This window comes from Podarcis bocagei (genome assembly GCF_964188305.1).
Source record: "Podarcis bocagei genome assembly, chromosome: 1".
Lineage (NCBI taxonomy): Eukaryota > Metazoa > Chordata > Lepidosauria > Squamata > Lacertidae > Podarcis > Podarcis bocagei.
Window position 1 is genome coordinate 25,368,755 of NC_138125.1, and position 19,595 is coordinate 25,388,349.

The 19,595-nt window shown below is 44.8% G+C and overlaps 1 protein-coding gene across 7 annotated transcripts in view; it reads left to right on the plus strand.

The window, feature by feature from the left end:
* The first annotated feature begins 12,644 nt into the window (after positions 1-12,644).
* The window catches only part of PTPN21 (protein tyrosine phosphatase non-receptor type 21), a 49,358-nt gene continuing 42,407 nt past the window's right edge, over positions 12,645-19,595 (plus strand). For 5 of the 7 annotated variants that reach the window (XM_081172446.1, XM_081172448.1, XM_081172449.1 and 2 more), the window contains exons 1-2: positions 12,646-13,062; positions 16,715-17,072. In XM_081172446.1, coding sequence (XP_081028572.1) covers positions 16,893-17,072 — 180 coding nt within the window. In that variant the 5' untranslated portion in view covers positions 12,646-13,062; positions 16,715-16,892. Of the gene's footprint in view, positions 13,063-16,714; positions 17,073-19,595 lie in introns of all 7 variants that reach the window. The other 2 variants (XM_081172445.1, XM_081172447.1) reach the window with 1 other exon arrangement.

Here is a 19,595-nt window from a genome sequence, read left to right on the forward strand (position 1 = left end):
TGGCTGGAGGAAGCGAAGGCTCAATCCCCAAGCAGAGGGAGGAGAGAGCGGGGGCTTTCGGGGCGGGGCTCTCCTGGCAAAACCGCACAGAAAGACATCAACAGAGCCTGGCTGGGTCAGGCTGGTGGCCCCATCAAGGCCCAGCAGGCTGTTCTCACAGTGGTTGAACAAGCAGGGCCCTTGTGTAAGAACAGCTCCCGTCCTGTGGTTTGGGATTCATTGCTGCCTCCAGCTGGGGAAGGCAGAGCATAGGAGACAGCATGGAGCAGATCTAAGACCGCACCACTGCCAGGGGGATGCGGGTGGCACTGTGGTCTAAACCACTGAGCCTCTTTGGGCTTGCTGATTGGAAGCGAGATGAACTCTGCAACCCCATATAATCTTTGGCTTGATTATTGTAACTCGCTCTACGTGGGGCTGCCCTTGAAGCTGCCCTAGAAACTCCAGCGGGTGCAGAATGCCACGGCGAGGCTCCTTACGGGGGCCTTGCCGCAGGATCACATTCATCCAGTGCTTTACCAACTGCACTGGCTCCTGGTGGAGTACAGGGTCAGGTTTAAGGTGCTGGTTTTGACCTTTAAAGCCCTATGCGGCCTAGGACCCACGTACCTACGGGACCGCCTCTCCTGGTATGCCCCGCGGAGGACCTTAAAGTCTACAAATGACAACACTTTGGAGGTCCCAAGTCACAAGGTGGTTAGGTTGGTCTCAACTAGGGCCAGGGCCTTTTCAGTACTGCCACCGACTTGGTGGAACGCTCTGTCACAAGAGACTAGGGCCCTGTGGGACTTGACACCTTTCCGCAGGGCCTGCAAGACAGAGCTGCTCCGCCTGGCCTTTGGTTTGGACTCAGTCTAACCCTTATGTCTTCCCTCCCCTTACGGTTTTGATTTATGGGCTACTTTTAAAATGAGGCTGCTTTTTAAATTGCATTTTAACCTGTATTTTAAATTGGGGGGGTTGGTTCCCCCCCATTATGTTTCTATTGCAATTTTACTCGTGTTAGCTGCCCTGAGCCCAGCTCTGGCCGGGGAGGGCGGGGTATAAATAAAATGTATTATTTATTATTATTATTGACCATCCAGGGGTCCTTTACCTTTACCTTCCCTCCAGCAAGCATCATCCAGGAGCCCCAAGGCACTGCTGCCCTGTCTCGTGGGGTAGGAGATCTGGAAACAATGCCAATATAATTCACAACTGGCACCCAATGTGCTCCTTTGGTTTCGGATAGTACAGTGGACCCTCTGGATACAAACTTAATTTGTTCCGGGGGTCCGTGCGCAACCCAAAAAGTCCACAAGAGGCACCACTTCTGCGCACGTGTGCTGCATGATAGAGAGCTGCATGATAGAGCGCGCAGGGCGAAACCTGGAAGTATACAACCCAAAAGTTGCGTTACCCGAAGGTATGGTGGCTCATTTACCAGAAGTAGTGTGTTTACTTATGGAAGTGTATACAGTGGTACCTTGGGTTAAGAACTTAATTTGTTCTGGAGGTCTGTTCTTAACCTGAAACTGTTCTTAACCTGAGGTACCACTTTAGCTAATGGGGCCTCCCGCTGCTGCTGCACGATTTCTATTCTGATTTTTATCTGTAAGCCACCTTGAGTCTGGGAAAAAGATATATAAACAGCAATAATAATGCTTGAGGTGTATGAAAAATTGCCGATGGTGTGGATAGGGAGATGCATTGCTTCCTCTTTCCTACTGCTGCATCCAATGAAGCTGAATACTGGAAGATTCAGAGCAGACAGTTGGAACAAGGGGATTTCCTCCCCCAAGAGGCAGTGGTGATCACCAGTTTGGCTAGCATTAAAAGGGAGTTAGACAAACCAAGGCTGTCCACAGCTACTAACCACAATGACTATGTTCTGCCTTCAGTGTTGGGGTATTTTCATTATTCATGAACCCTTTTAAAATTAATATTCTTTGCAATGGTGGTAACAATGCAGGTTGTAAAGAGGTTTCTGAAAATTGTCCCAGTAGGCTAGAGCAGTGTTTCCCAACCGGTGTTCCGCGGCACACTAGTGTGCCGTGAGACACCGGCTGGTGTGCCGTGGGAGGGAGGCGGGCGAGAGGCGGCGGCGAGAGGCGGCAGGGAGGATCCGCGTCGAGCCGGGGCGGCTCCGCGGTGGTCGTGCCGAGCGGCGGGGCAGCGCGCGCAAAAGGGAGGAGCGCGAGACAGCGGAGGAGGAGGAGGCCGGCATGTCCGGGCAGCAGCAGCAACAGCAGCAGCAGCAACTCCCGGCGACGGCTCCTCCTCCGCCCGCTATCGCAGCCGCCGCCGCCTCAGCTGCCGCCGCCGCCTCAGCTGCCCTCGCTCTGCTGCCTCCTCCCACCCCGGCAAGGGGGAGGGAAAAAACTTTCATTTTTGTGCGTCCCTCCCGGCGTGACGCTGCGCGCTGACGTCACGGGGGCGGGGCTTTAATGGTGGTGTGCCGCGAGATTTTTTTCTGGTAAGCAGGTGTGCCGTTGCCCAAAAACGTTTGGGAAACACTGGGCTAGAGGTTCTCATGGCCACATACAATTAATGTGCAACATTTCTTAATGTACAGAGAGCAGCATTTGCTTCTCCCCCCCCCCTGCATTTTTTCTCCTTCTATCCCCTGTAGCGAAAAGTCTGTAGTTGAGAGGGCAGCTGGATTTCTTTACGCTGTTATCAGTTCCTGCATCACAAGTATTTTTGCTTCAGGTCACAGATGTTTAAAACTACGCCCTTTGGTCCATCTGTACTGTCTGTAAACCTAATTATAATATTTCTGGGAGTTATAAAAATAAGACCATTACACTTGGAGAGATTTTAATTGGAAAGGCTTAATATAAATGATCATATAATGAAAAAGAACTGATCAGCTGTTATTTCTTGTTTCCCCCATATGTATTTCTGCAATGTCTCTTTAGCCAAAGAAGCATCTGTCCCATTGCTGACATTCTCCCTGTTAGGGGTTCCAACTTTCTAAGGTAATGACTGCAAGCACACACAATATTCTTTCAGATGAGTAAAATGGACACAGCATCTTCATGGCTCCTAAGCCATGTTTTCAGGCCTCAAATTATTCATTTGTGAGTCCCTTTCACCATTCATTTCCAATTACTCCATTCCATTGCAAAATTTTATGCTCCCCATGCCTTACTGTTGCTCATTTTCTTTCATCTCCCACTTCAATGGGGCTTTCCTGCCTCCTCCCCATTGACGCCCCCTGTATCCTCTGAGAAGCCTCACCTGAGAGTCAGGGAATCTTCCCAGTTTCTGCCAATTCCCCCTCCCTTGCCACACCCCAGGCTTTTCCTGGGATCCTTCGACTCTCAGGATATGCTTTAGTGAGAGTGCTGTGTGAAAGGATAGGTAGAAAAGCCCCATTACATGTGTATGCTTCCATTCACACAACTCTAGAACCATCCCACTGTGTTTGCACAACAGCCCTGCAAGGATGCTCACTATCCTATGACCTTCACATTTCACAAAAGAGGCTGAGTGCCAAAGTCGATGTTGCATGTGAGTGCATGTAACACTACTCCAGTTAGGAGTAGTTAGAACCAGAGAAGATTTTGTGGAGGAGGCATAGCATAACCCTTTCCTCACTTGCCACTTTCCTGCTTTAGTTTGGCCCCCAGGTGACCTTTCCCCTGGGCGTGAGCTCAGGCTCTCTCTTATTTTATGAACCACTGACCCCATGGCTCCAGCCATTCCAGCTCAACTCCAACAATGTTGAACTAACTCAGCTCTGCTAGGAAGGAGAAACCTGAGGGTTTTCCCTGGACTCGAATGGGGAATAAACACAGAGACGTGAAATCTGATCTTTTGAGACTGTGATCTCTGTTCCAACTAGATCTGAGCTCTGTTTCACAACAGAGCCAGTATAAAATCCCAGACATTGCCTGCTGTCCACTCCCCCATGCCGTTGCACAGTAGGTGCCAGCTGAGGAATATGTAGATTCCACACCAGCAGGACATCCAGAGGAAGGGACAGGAAGAAAAAGTTCAGGTTGTCTCTAAAAGAAATGGGAAGCTAGACAATAAGCTGAGTACTGCAGCCTCCCTCTCTGCTACTCTAGCTACATGTGCTACACGTTACTGCTCCCCAAAGCAGGTTAATCCACCTGCTCTGGTTGCAGATTGAAGACACAAGGGACCTATCTAACCTTGTTACCAGTAAATGTCTCAAAGGTGGTGATGCTGACATTTACTAGTAAGTCCTGAGATGTGAATAAGCTCAGGGGGAATGTCAGAACACTTAACAGTAAATGTCAAGACTTAACCAAAATGTCCAGATATTATCCTCATCTTCAACATTTACAGATGAAAATGGTAAGAGGGTCATTTTATAGGAAAATGACATTTGCCAGGCCATGAGTGTTGTTTTACTCACCCAACCTCTCTGAGCTTTATGGCAATCCTGATAGCTCTAATCACAGACATCTGATAGGAAGCCCACAACAGTGCAAATGTCAAGAACGTTGCAAGGATGTGCAAATGTTCATCACATAACTATTTCTGACATTTCCTGTTGGTTCCCCTGCTTACATTCTCCTATAAATGTCAACATTCACCAAGTTTCTGACTTAACATCTATATGAGGCATGTGTTCACAGTGACATTAAACTAGCAGGCTGCATTGTCACTATAAGGGACTGGAACTGAGGAGGCTGGGGATAAGGGAGAATTCTTGGTGTGTGTTTTTAAAAAGGGTGAGCAACCTGGCCCTGAATTCTACAGCAGCTGAAGTTTCCAAACTTTCTTCAGAGGCAGCCCCCTGTATAACGTGTTGCCATAATCTAACCTAGAGGTTACCAGAGTATAGACAACAGTTACAGAACTAACTTAGTTGGTCTTTAAGGTGCTACTGGAAGGAATTTTTTTATTTAGACAACAGTTGTTAGGCTGTCCCTGTCCAGATAGGGGTGTAGCCTATCTTTAAACCTGATAAACTTTGTAATTTATTTTTACTCTCATCATCCATATTTCTTACCAGGAGTTGGGTTCTATCTTTATTAATTTTAAGACCTGCTATTTCTCCGATTTTTTAATCTCTTCTAGTGCTTTCGAAATTGCCTTTATTAGTTCTTCTACAGATTTCACCACATCGTCTGCAAAATATTTTAATTTATATTGCCTCTGTCCCACTCTTATTCCTTTAATTTCTTGATTACATCTGATTCTTTGCACCAAAACTTCTAAAACTATTACAAACAATAAAGGTGACAGTGGGCACTCTTGTCTAGTTCCTTTGGTTATTTCTTAATTCTCAGTCAGTATATTAATTACTATAAATTTTGCTGATTGTTCAGTGTATATTGCCTTTACTCCTTTCATAAAAATGTCTCCACAACCCATATATTCCAAAACCTTAAACATAAAGTTCCTCAAATTCCATTTCTGAATACACACATTGATTTTAATGGAGCTTTGGCTGCAGTTCAGAAGGAAAGTCCTATAAAGAACTAGGGCATTTCTGTGTAAACATAGTGGACTGTTTGCTTGATACCATAATAACTAAGTGTACTAATGATAATGTTGTAGTGAAATCTGTGGAACCTATTCACAAGAAAGAAACTGTATGTAAAGATAAGCGGATTGGGGCCTGACCAGTTCCTGGACTGCAAACCCCTAGAGCCCCACATAAACAATGAGAACCGGTGTAATCACTAAGGGTGTGTGAGCTGCGAGCCATGCCACAGGAAATGTCTAATTAAGATGGTGTTCAGCGTTCCTCTGGTCTCTGGAAATAATAACGTTGACCTACATTTCCAGGTAATTGAAAAGATTCTTTGCAATTGTGTAAAATGATTTGAAGGGTTTGTGTAAAGGTGATATGTAAATACCAAGAGTTGTGACTAAACCACTGTTGAGTCTCATCGAGTAAGGTAATAACATGCCCATTATCAGTTAACACCAGGACAGCCAATGCCTTTTTTCAGCTGGAACTCACCAGAACTCAGTTCTGGCACCTCTCAGGTGGGTAATAATAATAATAATAATAATAATAATAATAATAATAATAATAATAATAATAATTTTTATTTATACCCCGGCCAAAACCGGGCTCAGAGCGGCTAACATCAAATGTATAACACATTAACATAAAATCAGGCAATCAATTAAAATACATCCTAAAATCAGATCAGGATCAGAATAAAATCCAATCAGATGGCAGCCTGCAGATTAGGGTTGGGGACTTTAAATGTTCACCAGGCCCAACTGTTTGTCCTGAACTTACATGAGCCTGTGAGAAAAATTGGGAGGCCACTTTCATGCAAGTTCTTATGAAAGGGGAGGGGGAGTCAGACTGAACCCCGACTGAAGGCCTGGAGGAACAGCTCCATCTTGCAGGCCCTGCGGAAAGATGTGAAGTCCCGCAGGGCCCTGATCTCGTGTGACAGAGCGTTCCTCCAGGCCAGGGCCACGGCCGAAAAGGCCTTGGCCCTGGTCAAGGCCAGTCTAATCTCCCTGAGGCTCAGGACCTTCAAGATGTTATTATTTGTGGACCGTAAGGTCCTCCATGGGGCATACCAGGAGAGGCGGTCCTGCAGGTACAAGGGTCCTAGGCTGTATAGGGCTTTAAAGGTTAAACCCAGCACCTGATCCTGTACTCCACCGTGAGTCAGTGCAGCTGGTATAGCACTGGATGAATGTGATCCCGCGGCGAGAACCCCATAAGGAGTCTTGCTGCAGCATTCTGCACCCGCTGGAGTTTCTGGGTCAGCTTCAAGGGCAGCCCCACATAGAGTGAATTACAATAATCAAGCCTGGAGGTGACCGTCGCATGGATCACAGTGGCAAGATCAGGACGAGAGAGGTAAGGGACCAACTGCTTAGCACAGCAGAAATGGAAAAATGCCACCTTTGTAGCTGCGCCTCCATAGAAAGGGAGGCGTTGAAGATTACACCCAGACTCTTGACAGAAAGCGCTGCCACTAATTGAGCCCCTGCAAGAGATGGGAGCTGCCCCCCCCCCCAGCCCCATGTCCTGACCCAGCCAAAGGACTGGGTTTAACTTCAACCAGCTCCCATGCAGCCATCCAGCCACAGCTTCCAAGCACCTGATCAGTGTGTCCGGGGCTGAGTCAGGATGGCCGTCCATCAACAGATAAAGTTGGTGTCATCAGCATACTGGTGGCAACCCAAACCGAAACTCCAGACAAGTTGGGCGAGGGGGCACATAAAGATGTTAAAAAGCATCGGGGAGAGGATTGCACCCTGTGGTACTCCACACACCAAGGAGTGTCGTGATGACAACTCCTCCCCTAGTGCCACACTCTGTCCCCGACTTGAAAGAAAAGAGCGCAGCCATTGTAGGACTGTGCCCTGAATCCCCACGTTGGGTACCACTGCCATTACAAGATAGCAAGGGAGGTTCTTTTTTTCTTCTAGGAAAATAGCACTGAGGACAGCAGAATGAGCATGCAAACAGGTCGCTTGGTCCCAAACGTCCACAAGATGGAGAGATGTATTTTTATTTAAATGAAAGGAATTATTTCTAGATATCCATCTATACATATAAATTAGTACATGCTAATTTTATGCAGATTGATGGCCTCTTCTGTCTTCTTTTTTTGAGGATGTGTATCATGGAGATATATGTACCAAATAAGAAAACAAATACATTTAGTATAAGGATACGAGGAGAAACTGTAACCATGTTCTAAGATTGTTTTGATAGAAATAGAAATACTGTAATTCCTGGAAAGGGGAGTTAAGACGGTTAAATCTCTCTAGGATGCTTGGAGGTAATTTAAAACCAAAAAGATAGAAGCTCAACTAGAATATATACAGCAAAATAGGAAAAGTACTTTCAAATCCAAGTGCCAGCAGGGTTAACAATTGGAGCCAAAGACACCATAAATGGCAAGAAGGATTCTTTTCTTGCCCAAATGAGGAGAATAAAAAGGCACATTTTTGTATTTCAGAAGCAGAAAAACAGCCAGGGAGGCGGTTGGACTGCCTGTTGACAAAGGAATGAAAGGATTGCTAAAGGAGGATCCAGAGACTGCAAAGAAGCTGAACCAGTTATTTGCATTGGTATTCACTGTGGAAAATGCTGTACGCCTGAATTGATGTTACTGTAGTTGGGCAAAGCAATCCCATATTGCAATTACCATACATCAGGGTGCTGGTAGGGGGTAGGAAAGATGCCACCACTGTGCCAGTGGAACAGCTTCCATGTCCTATACATGCTCAGCCCAGGATGGTGAGGGGGAAACACAACAGAGTAAATAAGAAAATGAATGGCATAAAAATGACGGACAAACACCTCTGGAAATGCAACCAAATGTCACTGATCAGGGATTGTGCCAACACCACCACTGCTTGCTGCCCACACACAGTGCCAATGGGGACCCCCAGTGCCCCCCATCACAACACACAAAACACCACAGTGCTCCAAATCCATCAACCCCAGTGTCCCAGTCACCACTGACTCCAGTACTTCCTGTCCCAGGCAGAGAGTGCACACAGAACTGTTAGAACCTAAGACTAAGGTACTTTCAAAAATGTACAACTTGCTGTTGAAATGGAATACGCAGGATGAAACTGTCAAATCAGCTATGATAAAATGGGCACAGGACATTGGGCACAATATTATGTTTGCTGACTGGGAAAAGTTATGGACCACCGGAGTGAGATTCACGGCATGTAATGCCTTGAAAGAAAATATTATGAAAATGATATACAGGTGGTACATGACCCCAGTCAAGCTGGCAAAAATATATCATCTGCCTGATAATAAATGCTGGAAATGTAAAGGAACTGAAGGAACATTCTTTCACCTCTGGTGGACATGCCCAAGGATTAAGGCTTTCTGGGAAATGATCTATAATGAGTTAAAAAAGGTATTTAAGTATACCTTCCTTAAGAAACCAGAGGCCTTCCTTTTGGGCATGGTCGGCCAAGGGGTGTCAAAGAAAGATAGAACCTTTTTTATGTATGCAACAACAGCAGCAAGAATACTCATCGCAAAGCACTGGAAGACTCAAGATTTACCCACACTGGAAGAATGCCAGACGCAACTGATAGATTACATGGAACTGGCCGAAATGACTGGCAGAATTCGGGACCTGGGAGAAGAGACGGTGGAAGAGGACTGGAAAAAATTTAAAGACTATTTACAAAAATACTATAAATTGTATGAATGTTAGGAGAATGCACGATTGAAAGAAACACGGCAGCAGTAATTTTATTGTAAGACATATGAGAATATGTGATGTTTAAGGAAATGATGAAATTTGAAGTAATATTATGTTCAAATCAAGTAGTTTAATTTATGACAAAATCATTTAAAAGTCGGAACATAATATTTGAGATCTATAAAATAAGAATGGAAGTAAGGTAACAAATTGCTGCATATAACTATATGATTGAGAACTCAGGGAAGGGTGATGTGAGGAAGTCCAAAGATTAAGAAAATATGATTTATGAATAATTCTACTTTATTTCTATTTTCTTTTTCTATTTTTTCTGTTTTCTATAATCTTACTTTGACTTTTTTCTGTTTTGCTGTATGGTGATGGTATTTTGTATGTTGTTTAAAAATTGCAATAAATATATTTTTTAAAAAAGAAAAAAAAAAGAGTGCACACAAGGACAAGAATATAAGACTCCACCCAGGGAGGGGAAAAGCTCCTTTGCCAAGTAGCCAAAAGAAAAGGACTAGGATAGGAAACAAGGGCAACCACAGAGATATGCATCAACAGCTGCAAACTCCAGCGTCTTCCTCCATAGTACATGGGGAGCAGCAGAGAATGCACCCCCCATTACCCTTTGCATGCTGTTTAAAATATCATGTTAAAAAATAACCAACTTAATGCCTTTTTTAAAAAGAGTCTGGGTGAGCCAATATATTTGTTCAGCTAACTTTTTTTCCTAGCTAAATTGGAGGAAGCATGTTTAAACACAGATTATATTAAGTATAAAGAAGAATTGTTGAGGGGTTAGCATGGCTTCTGCAAAGAGAAGTTCAGACCCTTCAGGATTGTGAGCTCTTTGAGAGTGTCAGTATTAAGCATATGAATGAGAAAAACTCCAAAGTTGGGCAATGCCTTTATTGGGACCAGCCAAAATGTTGCAAAAGTGTGGCGATCTTTCAAGTTCTCAATTAACTTCAATGGGTGAGTAAAACATAGCTGAAATACAACCTGCAGAGAATTTTAGTGCTGCTAGACAACCAGATTGTTATTTTGCTGTGGTTGAGCCAGCCTGTGGATGGCTGTGTGCTGATGTGTCCTCCATTTAAAGCATTTTTAAACCAGGCTCATTCATCAGTTACTCTGCACAACCCATGTTTGTTTGTTTGTTTGGTGTTTTTTTAAAAAAACACTCCCAAGGACACATTTAAAAATTATTTCCAAGAACTGTATGCATAAATTATATTCAGTCTGGAAGGCTTGCTTGAATTGGAAGGGATTAAAATAACTGAAATAGATTTAGCCCTTGATGCTCTAAATACACTTTTATTGACACATACCAAAATAATAATAATAAGCAACTGGCAGAGAGAATTGTTATGCTGTGCGATAACCCCAGCAAAAATTCTCTGTACCAAACAAGCATTGAAGGGAATCTGAAACTCCCTTAACTGAGAAAAAGAAAAACAGAAAAATGTCCAGGAATGGCTAAACTTGTTTTGTTAAGAACTAAGGAAGGAAGACGAAAGTGTAGGCTGCTCGCCAACAAAAACTGACACTTATTTATGGAGCACTGGCATAACAAAAGCCCATCCGTCGTGGTAAAACAACAGAGTATTGTGCTGCCTTAAAGACTAACACATTTATTATGGCATAAGCTGGGGTGCACTCCATCAGCTGCTGTATGTTGTTATCATGAGTAAATCCAGGATAGTACTTCATATATCTCTGATGCAGTGGACTTTAGTCTACAAAACCTTATGCCACAATAAATTTGCAAGCCTTTCACCAAAGGTGGGGGGAACCTCCAGCCCTCCAGAAGCTATTGGGCTCCAACTCCTGCTCAGCTAGCATGGCCAATGGTCAGGGAAGATGGGAACTGGGAGTCCAACTACACCTTGAGAGCCACAGGGTTCCTTGTCTCTGCTTTATAGTGCCCTAAGACTCTGTGGCTGCTTTTGCTGCAATGGGCTAATGTCCTCTGGAAACTATTGCGTCAAGTGATGCCAGGCGTCCAGTTTGTTGCCAATCTGTGTTACGCCTGTGTTCCCACGAAGAACCGATCTGTGCATCTTGTACAGCATCTTTCGATGCCTTAAGAGTAGACACACAGAACTTGTGGTCCTCCGTGTGCTGTTGGACTCCAGCTCCAGCATGGATGGCACTGGGTGGCAGGGGAGGGGGCAAGTGCCCACCATGCAAGGAGCTCATCCCCCACTTGCCTCGCCCCCATCGCTGGATTCCTGTCAGAAACATATACTGCTATGTTTAATGTGGGACACAACTCGTCCAACTAGAAATATACTTTGCCCCTTCTGTGCCCAATAAATCCCCCCCCTGGTGTTTCCAGAACTCCAGTCAGCCCCAACCAGTATGCCCAGTAATCAGGGATGATAGGAATAGTAGTCCAGCAACATCTGGAGACAAGGGCTGCCAACTTAAATAAAATATGAGGGGAGATAAGCTCTGCCCTGCAGAATTGATCACATGATGTGGTGGGCACACACCCTTTGAATGGCAATGCCCATCAACTGGCCCCCCCCCCGATCCCCTCAAATATTTTAGTGGGGGGGCTGAAGGGACCTTGGCCCTTAGATCTGACTTTTAGAAGACATCTGAAGGCAGGCCTGTTTAGGGAAGTTTTTCATGTTTGATGTATTATCATGTTTTTAATACTCTCTGGGGAGCTGCCCAGAGTGGCCGGGGAAACCCAGCCAGATGGACGGGGTATAATTAATTAATTAATAATTAGATGCTGGCTCCTATGTCTGGAGGCTCCCAACTTTACCTCGCCTCAAGACAAGACATAACTATTATTATTATCATCAGTGCTTTTTTCTGGGGGGGGGACGCATACCCCTAAACATTTTGCGAATCTCTGTACTTTTGTCCATTTACTGTACAGTATTTATTTCCCCCCATTTGAACGATAAAACGGTCATTTTCTTGAGTCAAAATGAGAGTACCCCTAAACATTTTTTAAAGAAAAAAAGCACTGATTATTATTATTATTATTATTCCTGGTAAGCTTCCATGGGCAAGACACTTTTGCTGCAGCAGGCTAACACGACTCGAGATCGGGGAGGTTGTATCTATTCCACTTTTTGGCGGGAGGGAGGACTATTTCGTTGTCGCCGCTGTTGTTGTTCCAAAGCGACGGGAGCTTCACGGCCGTGGCGGGCGGGCGTGCAGTTTCCTTATCTTCCTTTCTTGCCATGCCGCCTCCTCCCTCCCTCCTCTCCTCGTTGGAGCAGCAGCTGTCCCATTGCTGACATTCCCCCGGCCGACATTCCACATCTCTGAGGTCATGGGGCTGCAAACATAAGAGGGCTGTGCTTTAATGACCGCGCGCCGTATCCTTCCGCATGGCTGGAGCAAAGGGGAACGCCTCCCTCCGGAGGGGAGAGAAAGAAAGGAAGGCAAGGCAGGAGAGGGAAGAAAAGAGAACCCCGCGCGCTCTCGCGGCGCACGCACGGGCCGCTGGCAAGCGCGGCGTGGAGCGAAGCGGCTGGGGGGGGGGGCGCGAGAGAGAGAGAGAGAGGGGGCGGGAGGCCGTCCTGTGCGCTCCAGCAGTCCGGGGGCTTCCTCTGTCACAGGAAGGCGGCTGGCTGGCTGAGGGGAAGCCTCCTTTGACTGTAGTATTTCTCCTCCCTCCTCGGCCCCGTGGAATGAGCTTCAGCCTCGGCTTTTTCTCGCCTCCGCTGTTGTTGTTGTTGTTGTTGTTGAGGCAGGAAGTGAGGAATGTTTTCGCTCTGAGAGGAGCAGAGAGATGCAGGCGGCTCTTCGCTTCCAGGGAAAGGGGACCCGAGAAGCCTTGCTGACCTTTCCACTCCCCTCAGAAATAAAAAGGAATACCCATGAAATGGTTTCACCCGGATTGCTCTCCAAACTGCGCCTGGATGGTTGCAGTTAAAAGTCCGCTTTCCTTGAATTGCTGCAACAGGTAAAGGGGCGGCGCGGTGGGCGGGAGGGGGGGATGCGGGGATGCTGCTTTTGTTTTTTAAAAGAGTTGTTACACATTTATAGTACCGGTTTTCAGGATCTTTTCTTGAATCGCCCGGCCGGAGCCCTTCTGAAGGTGGCAGTGCGCAATGAAGCTCCCAGCGAGCGGATTGGTGCCCTCGGCATCCTTTTTGGGGATGGTGTTCAGAGCAAAACTTGGTTAAGATCGGGCTGCGAAGTAGATCGCGGCGCCCTCGCGAAAGGATAAAGGACGAGTGCCCAGGAGTTTCGTATCTCGGTGTCCTTGTTCATTTCTGTATGGCAGGGTCTTAATTGAAACGAATATTTGTTTCTTTAAAACGTAAACGCCCCCCCCCCCGTTTACTGCAACCCTGCCTTAATAAAGAATCGCAGCCAGATGGGCGGGGTATTAATAATAATAATAATATCACGAGGCTTCCTTTATTAGAATTATAACACTAAATGTAAGAAGTTGGAAGGATATTTTGCAAGCAAAATGATTTGTTTTACCCTTAGTACAGCTCTGTCAGTGAAACACTTGCTGTTAGTTCAGTTGTTAAAAGGAGGGAGTGTGGTGGATATGGTATAGTTTCGTGCATTAATAGGGAAGGTATTTTGTGGGTTGTTTGTACATGACTAGCAAATGAATAAACAAACTAGTTTTCAGTCCCAGAGCAACTTTCATCCTTACCCTGCCCCCCCCCCAAATTTCCAATAACATTCACTCTTCCAAATGATTTCAGGGGTTGGTTGATAAAATGAGGACATAATCTTGCTTTGTGGATTTTTGCCTTTAAAAATGATTGATGTATAATTAACCCAACTTTTCCTTTCTGTGCACTCCAGTTTTATTTTGGCCGTGTACGGAGTTTCTGGGCAACTGGAGAGGAAAGAAGTAGAAGTTAAGTGGGGAAGGTTGAGTCTTTGATAATACTTAAGTTTCTTTAAAAGTATAGGCTAAATCAGAATATAACATCTGAAGTGTTCCTAGACCTGCTAAATAGGGAACAATGATTTCAACATATGGTTGATTGGATTTGCTAGTGTTGGCACTAAAGTGCTATCGTCTTACTGAATGCAAACTCCCTTTAATCGTGCAGATAGACATTATTTTGAAATAGGCGTATGTGGCAGCGGTGGCGGCGGGGGGGGGGGGGAAACGACTAACATGACAGCAGCTGGTAGCAGAAAATAACAGCTGCTAAACAAAGCTTGGTTGTGCTGTGTTTGCAAGAATTGTGCTTGGCCAGCACGAAAACTTGTTGAATAGGTTTGAAGCATTATTCTCCCCTAAGACATTTTATAATTGCCTTTGCTGTTAATGTATTTAAGTGTAGCAATGCTGCATGTGCTCTCCCCTTTGAAAATGATTTATATAAAATTTTATGGGGAAAGTGTCCTGAATTCTCATTGGAGCAGCCTCAGGAAATATTCCCACCATGTATGAACATGATTTATAAATTATTGGAGGGGGGTGGAAGAATTTATGTTTGCTTATGAAGTCAAAGCAAATGTTAGAGCAAATCTGATGGACTTTGAACATAATGGGCACAAGGCAGCCTGATCTCATCCAGTTTTGCTTAGAAGTGAATCCCACTAATTTAACTGAAAACCAGGAGTTAAGCTTGCATAAGATTGAAGGTTTAGACTTTAAGCATTGCTTTGTTCTTCCATTGGAATCAGTGCAAGCAAAATTGCTTAACTTTTTGGATTGTTCCATGCAGTTGAAGGCTTCAGATTCCTAACGTTCACAAATCTTTTTATTATTATTATAAAGACCACCAAAGGTTTGCTAAAATGTCAAAATTCAGTACAGTATATGCCCTCTAACCTGGGAGCTTGCTCCATTGATTCATTTCTGAGCAGACATGTATAGGATTGTAGTGCAGGTTGGTCAGTGCTGAGGCTGAGGAGACTAGTTTAAAAATCAAACGTTTTGAAAGAATGCTTCATCTTTTAAAATGTAGTCGTAACTGTTTATCCCATGGATAAAGCACTGCAACTGTCTGCAATGGAGAACTAAATGGGAGCCTCCTCAGTAGACTTTATAAGCAAGAAATGGGTTGTAATCTTCACAAATATTTTGAGAGAATAATCAGAATGAAGCCTGAAACTCATTTACTCTAGGAGAGTCATAAATAGAACTGCTGCAAAATGCATAAAGCTATGGATTGTAGTATTAGTGGGGTAAGTATTGTTTATTCATGAATGAATGAAGGTGCCATTTCCAGTTGGCTTTGTAATGCTTTCTTGTATGTTTTCACAGTAAAGTGTGTTGGTTTGTGGAGGGGGAAGACTGCATATGTGGAATCACTTTTTTTCAACCTCCAAGTCATGATGTCTAAGACCACACAGAATTAACATGAAGGAAGGTTCTGTTACATTCTTGTGGCATCCTTTAAACTTAGTAGTAATCCTATGCTTAGCACCAGGTTTATGTTAGGCTCTGTTTAGAACAGGCATTATTTCTGCACGGAAGAAGGCTTGCAATCTGCACTAGGTACTGCTAGGATGATTTAGGAAAGCCTCTGCTAGAATTTGGTTTTGAAAAGAGTTTAGAGCTGCCTCCCCCAATACAATTTTTCTGTAAAAATAAATCAACATGTTTCATTTTTCTTGGCATGGAGATGTAAAGTAACGATGCATGATGATACGCTGTGCCTGTTGCGTTTCTGCCTGTCACATAGCCAGTCTACCAGTTCTGGCAGCGGTTTAAAGGGGTTGAGGCAATGTGATAGGATTGAAGTGGGTGGGAGAGGAACAGTGGATGAGAGCAAAAGTGAGGGAACAGGAAGAGGTACAAACAGCCTAGCAAGTAAATTAGCCAGAGGAGTTATCACCAATTGCAGTTCTGCTTGCCTGAACCCCTTTTCTCCTGATTTTATACATTGTGCATAACTCCTACTATTTTAACATGTGTTTAGTTTCAGCTGTGCATTTTAATGCTGTAGAAAATATGGAATTGATATGGTACCTACCCAATAAATTAAAATATACATTAATCTTGTAGTTTGCTATTCCATAAATGTCTCTAATTTCCATATAGAACATGGTTGTTTTTTTAAAAAAATACCATTAGTTGCAAAACCCTTTTATCTATACAAGATATACTTGTTACACCAACACAGATTAGTAAATCTTAAAGAGAGTTTGTGTAGTAGCTACAAATGTGAGCTGAGAAAGTTCCCAATTCCACCTAATTATCTAAGCCATGTATTTATTGGGGAGGGATAGATAAGCCCTATATTCTCAGTCTCAACCTTCATCTTCCCCACCTGTAATATGGGGCTAATAATATTGGCTGAGCCAACAAGTTTGTTGTAAGGATTCCTGAGATCACGTAAGGCAGGCATAGGCAAACTCTGCTCTCCAGATGTTTTGGGACTACAACTCCCATCATCCCTAACCACTGGTCCTGTTAGCTAGGGATGATGGGAGTTGTCATCCCAAAACATCTGGAGGGCCGAGTTTGCCTATGCTTGATATAAAGGCTCTGAGAGTTGAGGAATTTTCTGTGTTGAAAAAAACAAGCTATACTTTTTTTTCCGAGCTAAGCTCGCCAAATGTGAATGGACATTGTGAGCTAAACCCATCTCTTTACGTAAACTCCTCTTTGCTTTCTCCCTCCGCAGAATTTTCGTCAATGCTTCCTTTGCTCAGATATTGGAGGAGGACCTGCCACTTTTTGATGGCTGCTGCTGCAGCTGCCGGTTGATCATCTGGGGACTTCATAGCTCCTGACTATTCGTGGGAGGCAAGGCATTCCTGGAAGGCTTACGGTGACTTCTTGTGAATGTGCTAGGGAAGAAAATGCCTCTGCCTTTCGGGCTGAAGCTGAAACGAACTCGACGCTACACAGTGTCTAGCAAGAGCTGCTTGGTGGCCCGCATCCAGTTGCTTAACAATGAGTTTGTGGAATTTACACTGTCGGTGGAGAGCACCGGGCAGGAAAGCCTGGAGGCCGTGGCACAGAGGCTGGAACTTCGAGAGGTAGGGAACGTGGTGGCAGGCTTGTGGGACTTTCCATCCTGGGATGGAGGCACCATTCAGGGGTTCCTGTTCAGGGACATAGGAAGCTGCCTTATGCTTGGAGAGACTATTTGCCTACACTGGAAGGGAGCAGCTTTGCAGGGGAGTGGGTAGAGACCAAGCCAGACACACTGTTAGACAGAATGAGGCAACTGCCTCAGGTAGCAGATATTGGGGGGCAGTTCCCTTCTTTGGAGGACAGAGCTGTGTGGGACATATGCACCCCCTAAACCGGCCAGCTGCCCTCAGTTGTAGGGGAGGAGCTATTCAGTCACCAGTGCCAAAGTCAGATTCAGCTGCCAGTCTAGCTGGCTTCTGTTCCTAGTATGGAGGCAACGGCAGGACTCCATCTTGCCTTTAACCTCAGGCGGCTAAATGTCTTGGGCAGGCCTTACCTTTCCCATTACATATTCTTTTTACTGGAGATGCCAGGGTTTGGGTTTGGGTCAGGACTTGGAACCAGGGATTGAACTTGGGATCTTAGCATTCAAAGCAGTTCTGTTCCTTCCTGTGAACATGTCACACCATGCAGTCCTCTTTGTCAGCATGTACATGCACAGAAACAGGCTTGTGCAAATGAGAGATAAATTCCACAGGTATATCAATGTTGAATCTGTGTTGCAGCCAAAACAACACAGAGTCTTGTGGTGACTTGAAGACTAACAAAAACATTTAGGCACAGAGATTTCTGGATAAGATCCTGCTTCCTCAGAAGCAGAAAGTGGTCACCTAAAAGGTGAAGATAAATCAAAAATAAAAAATTTTAAATTTCTGTTGGAATTTATATATCACTTTGCTACTTCACTCACCCTCAAAGCAGCTTACATTCAACATGCATATAAAAATATGATGTAATGATCAGTGTAAGCTGCTTTAAACTTTTTTTTTAATGTTGCATGGGATAAAAGTATAATAAAAGACACATTGCCTTCTCCAGTGCTGCTCAGCCCCTGAAATCTTGTTAAAAACATGCTGCTAATTTCTGCTGCATTCTGTACTTTAGAAGGCAAAGACTTTTTGTTACTCCATCCTGGATTGTTGTAAAAACAGCCTGTATGTACAAAAAAAGGCAGGAACTCTTTCTGCGCTTGGAGCCCTTGCCTTTCTATGTCCACTAAATTGGAAGAGTCCTGAAGATATATGAAAATAGGAAATGGCCCTGAGTCAGACCACTGGTCTGTCTAGCCCCTGTCTCTGGCTGGCGGGAGCGCTCCAAGATCTCTCCCAGCCTTGTTACCTGAGATCCCTATGGCACGGATGGGGTGGCCCTCCAGATGTTGAACTCCAGCTCCCATCATCCTGCATCAGCAAGTCATGCCAAAAGGAGGAGGCAAAGGAAGCAGCAGCAATGTGCTTCATTTGGATCACAAAGTTGCAGGGTCCAACTTTTCAAAGTGCCGAACTGGAGTTACCTTGGTGCGGCGTGTTCTGTTTTGAACTGTGTGTGCACGTGGATCAGTCCTGTTCTCTGTAACGAAGCAAACCCTTGCGCATTGCTCCACATGGGGCACGGGGCATGCTTTTTCTTCCTTCATATCTCTCACAAAGTGGCCCTCGGTGTGTTCAGCAAAAGTGGAGTTCAAGATGAGTCAGCTCAAGGCGTCCGGTTGTTGACGGAGATTTTGCGTGCCTGCGAACAAGCATCTTGCCTGCACGTATATTTCCTCATGGACTTACCTTAGAACTGTTGCCCCCTTAAGCTTTTCTTCCATTTACTTTCCATTTTATAAGTGTGGTGAGAGCAGAGAGAGAGAGAGAGGAAAGGGTGCCACATAAATAAAGAAAATCAGGTCCCCACCCACTTTTGGCTCCTGTCCTGTCAACACCTGTTGAAGCTCTGCCAACCACTGCTATGTGGCATTCGGCAAGGAAATGTTACCCTGCTCTAACCACTACCCCACAGATATTTTTCCCTATCTGATCTGTGCTTCTGGTATCTAGGACAGAGTCAGAATTACGAGGGATGGCAGCAGTGGCATAGCTAGTGTTGCTGAGCGAAGGGTGTGGCCTGCTTTGAATGTATCCGAGTAGAGATGGCTGTTGCGGCACAGTTAAGGGAATATCATTTATGCTTGAACTGTTAGCAGTAGATCCTGCCCTTGCTGAGGAACCTCTTCTGGCACTGACCAGTGCATGCACCCCTTATGAAGGACACTCCAGTCACCTGATCCTCTTTTCCATTTTAATTTGGGTTCAGGAATATTTTGGGAAATGGCAGGAACTCATTGAAGTGACGTTAGTAAATCAGATCTAGGGAGTGCAAACTAGACTGCTGAATTTGAGCAGGCTTCCTCACGCTCTCCAGAACACATCGTTGTTCAGATTATTTTGACAAATAAATACTTGTGCAGCAAAAAAAAGGAAGCAGAGCGATGATGGAATGGGATGGGATAGGAAAGGAAACAGAGATAAGGTAGAGAACAGCTCTCACTAAGTGTGAAAATAATATTCTTGGCAAACTGAAAGCATGTTGTTTTGCTTCCA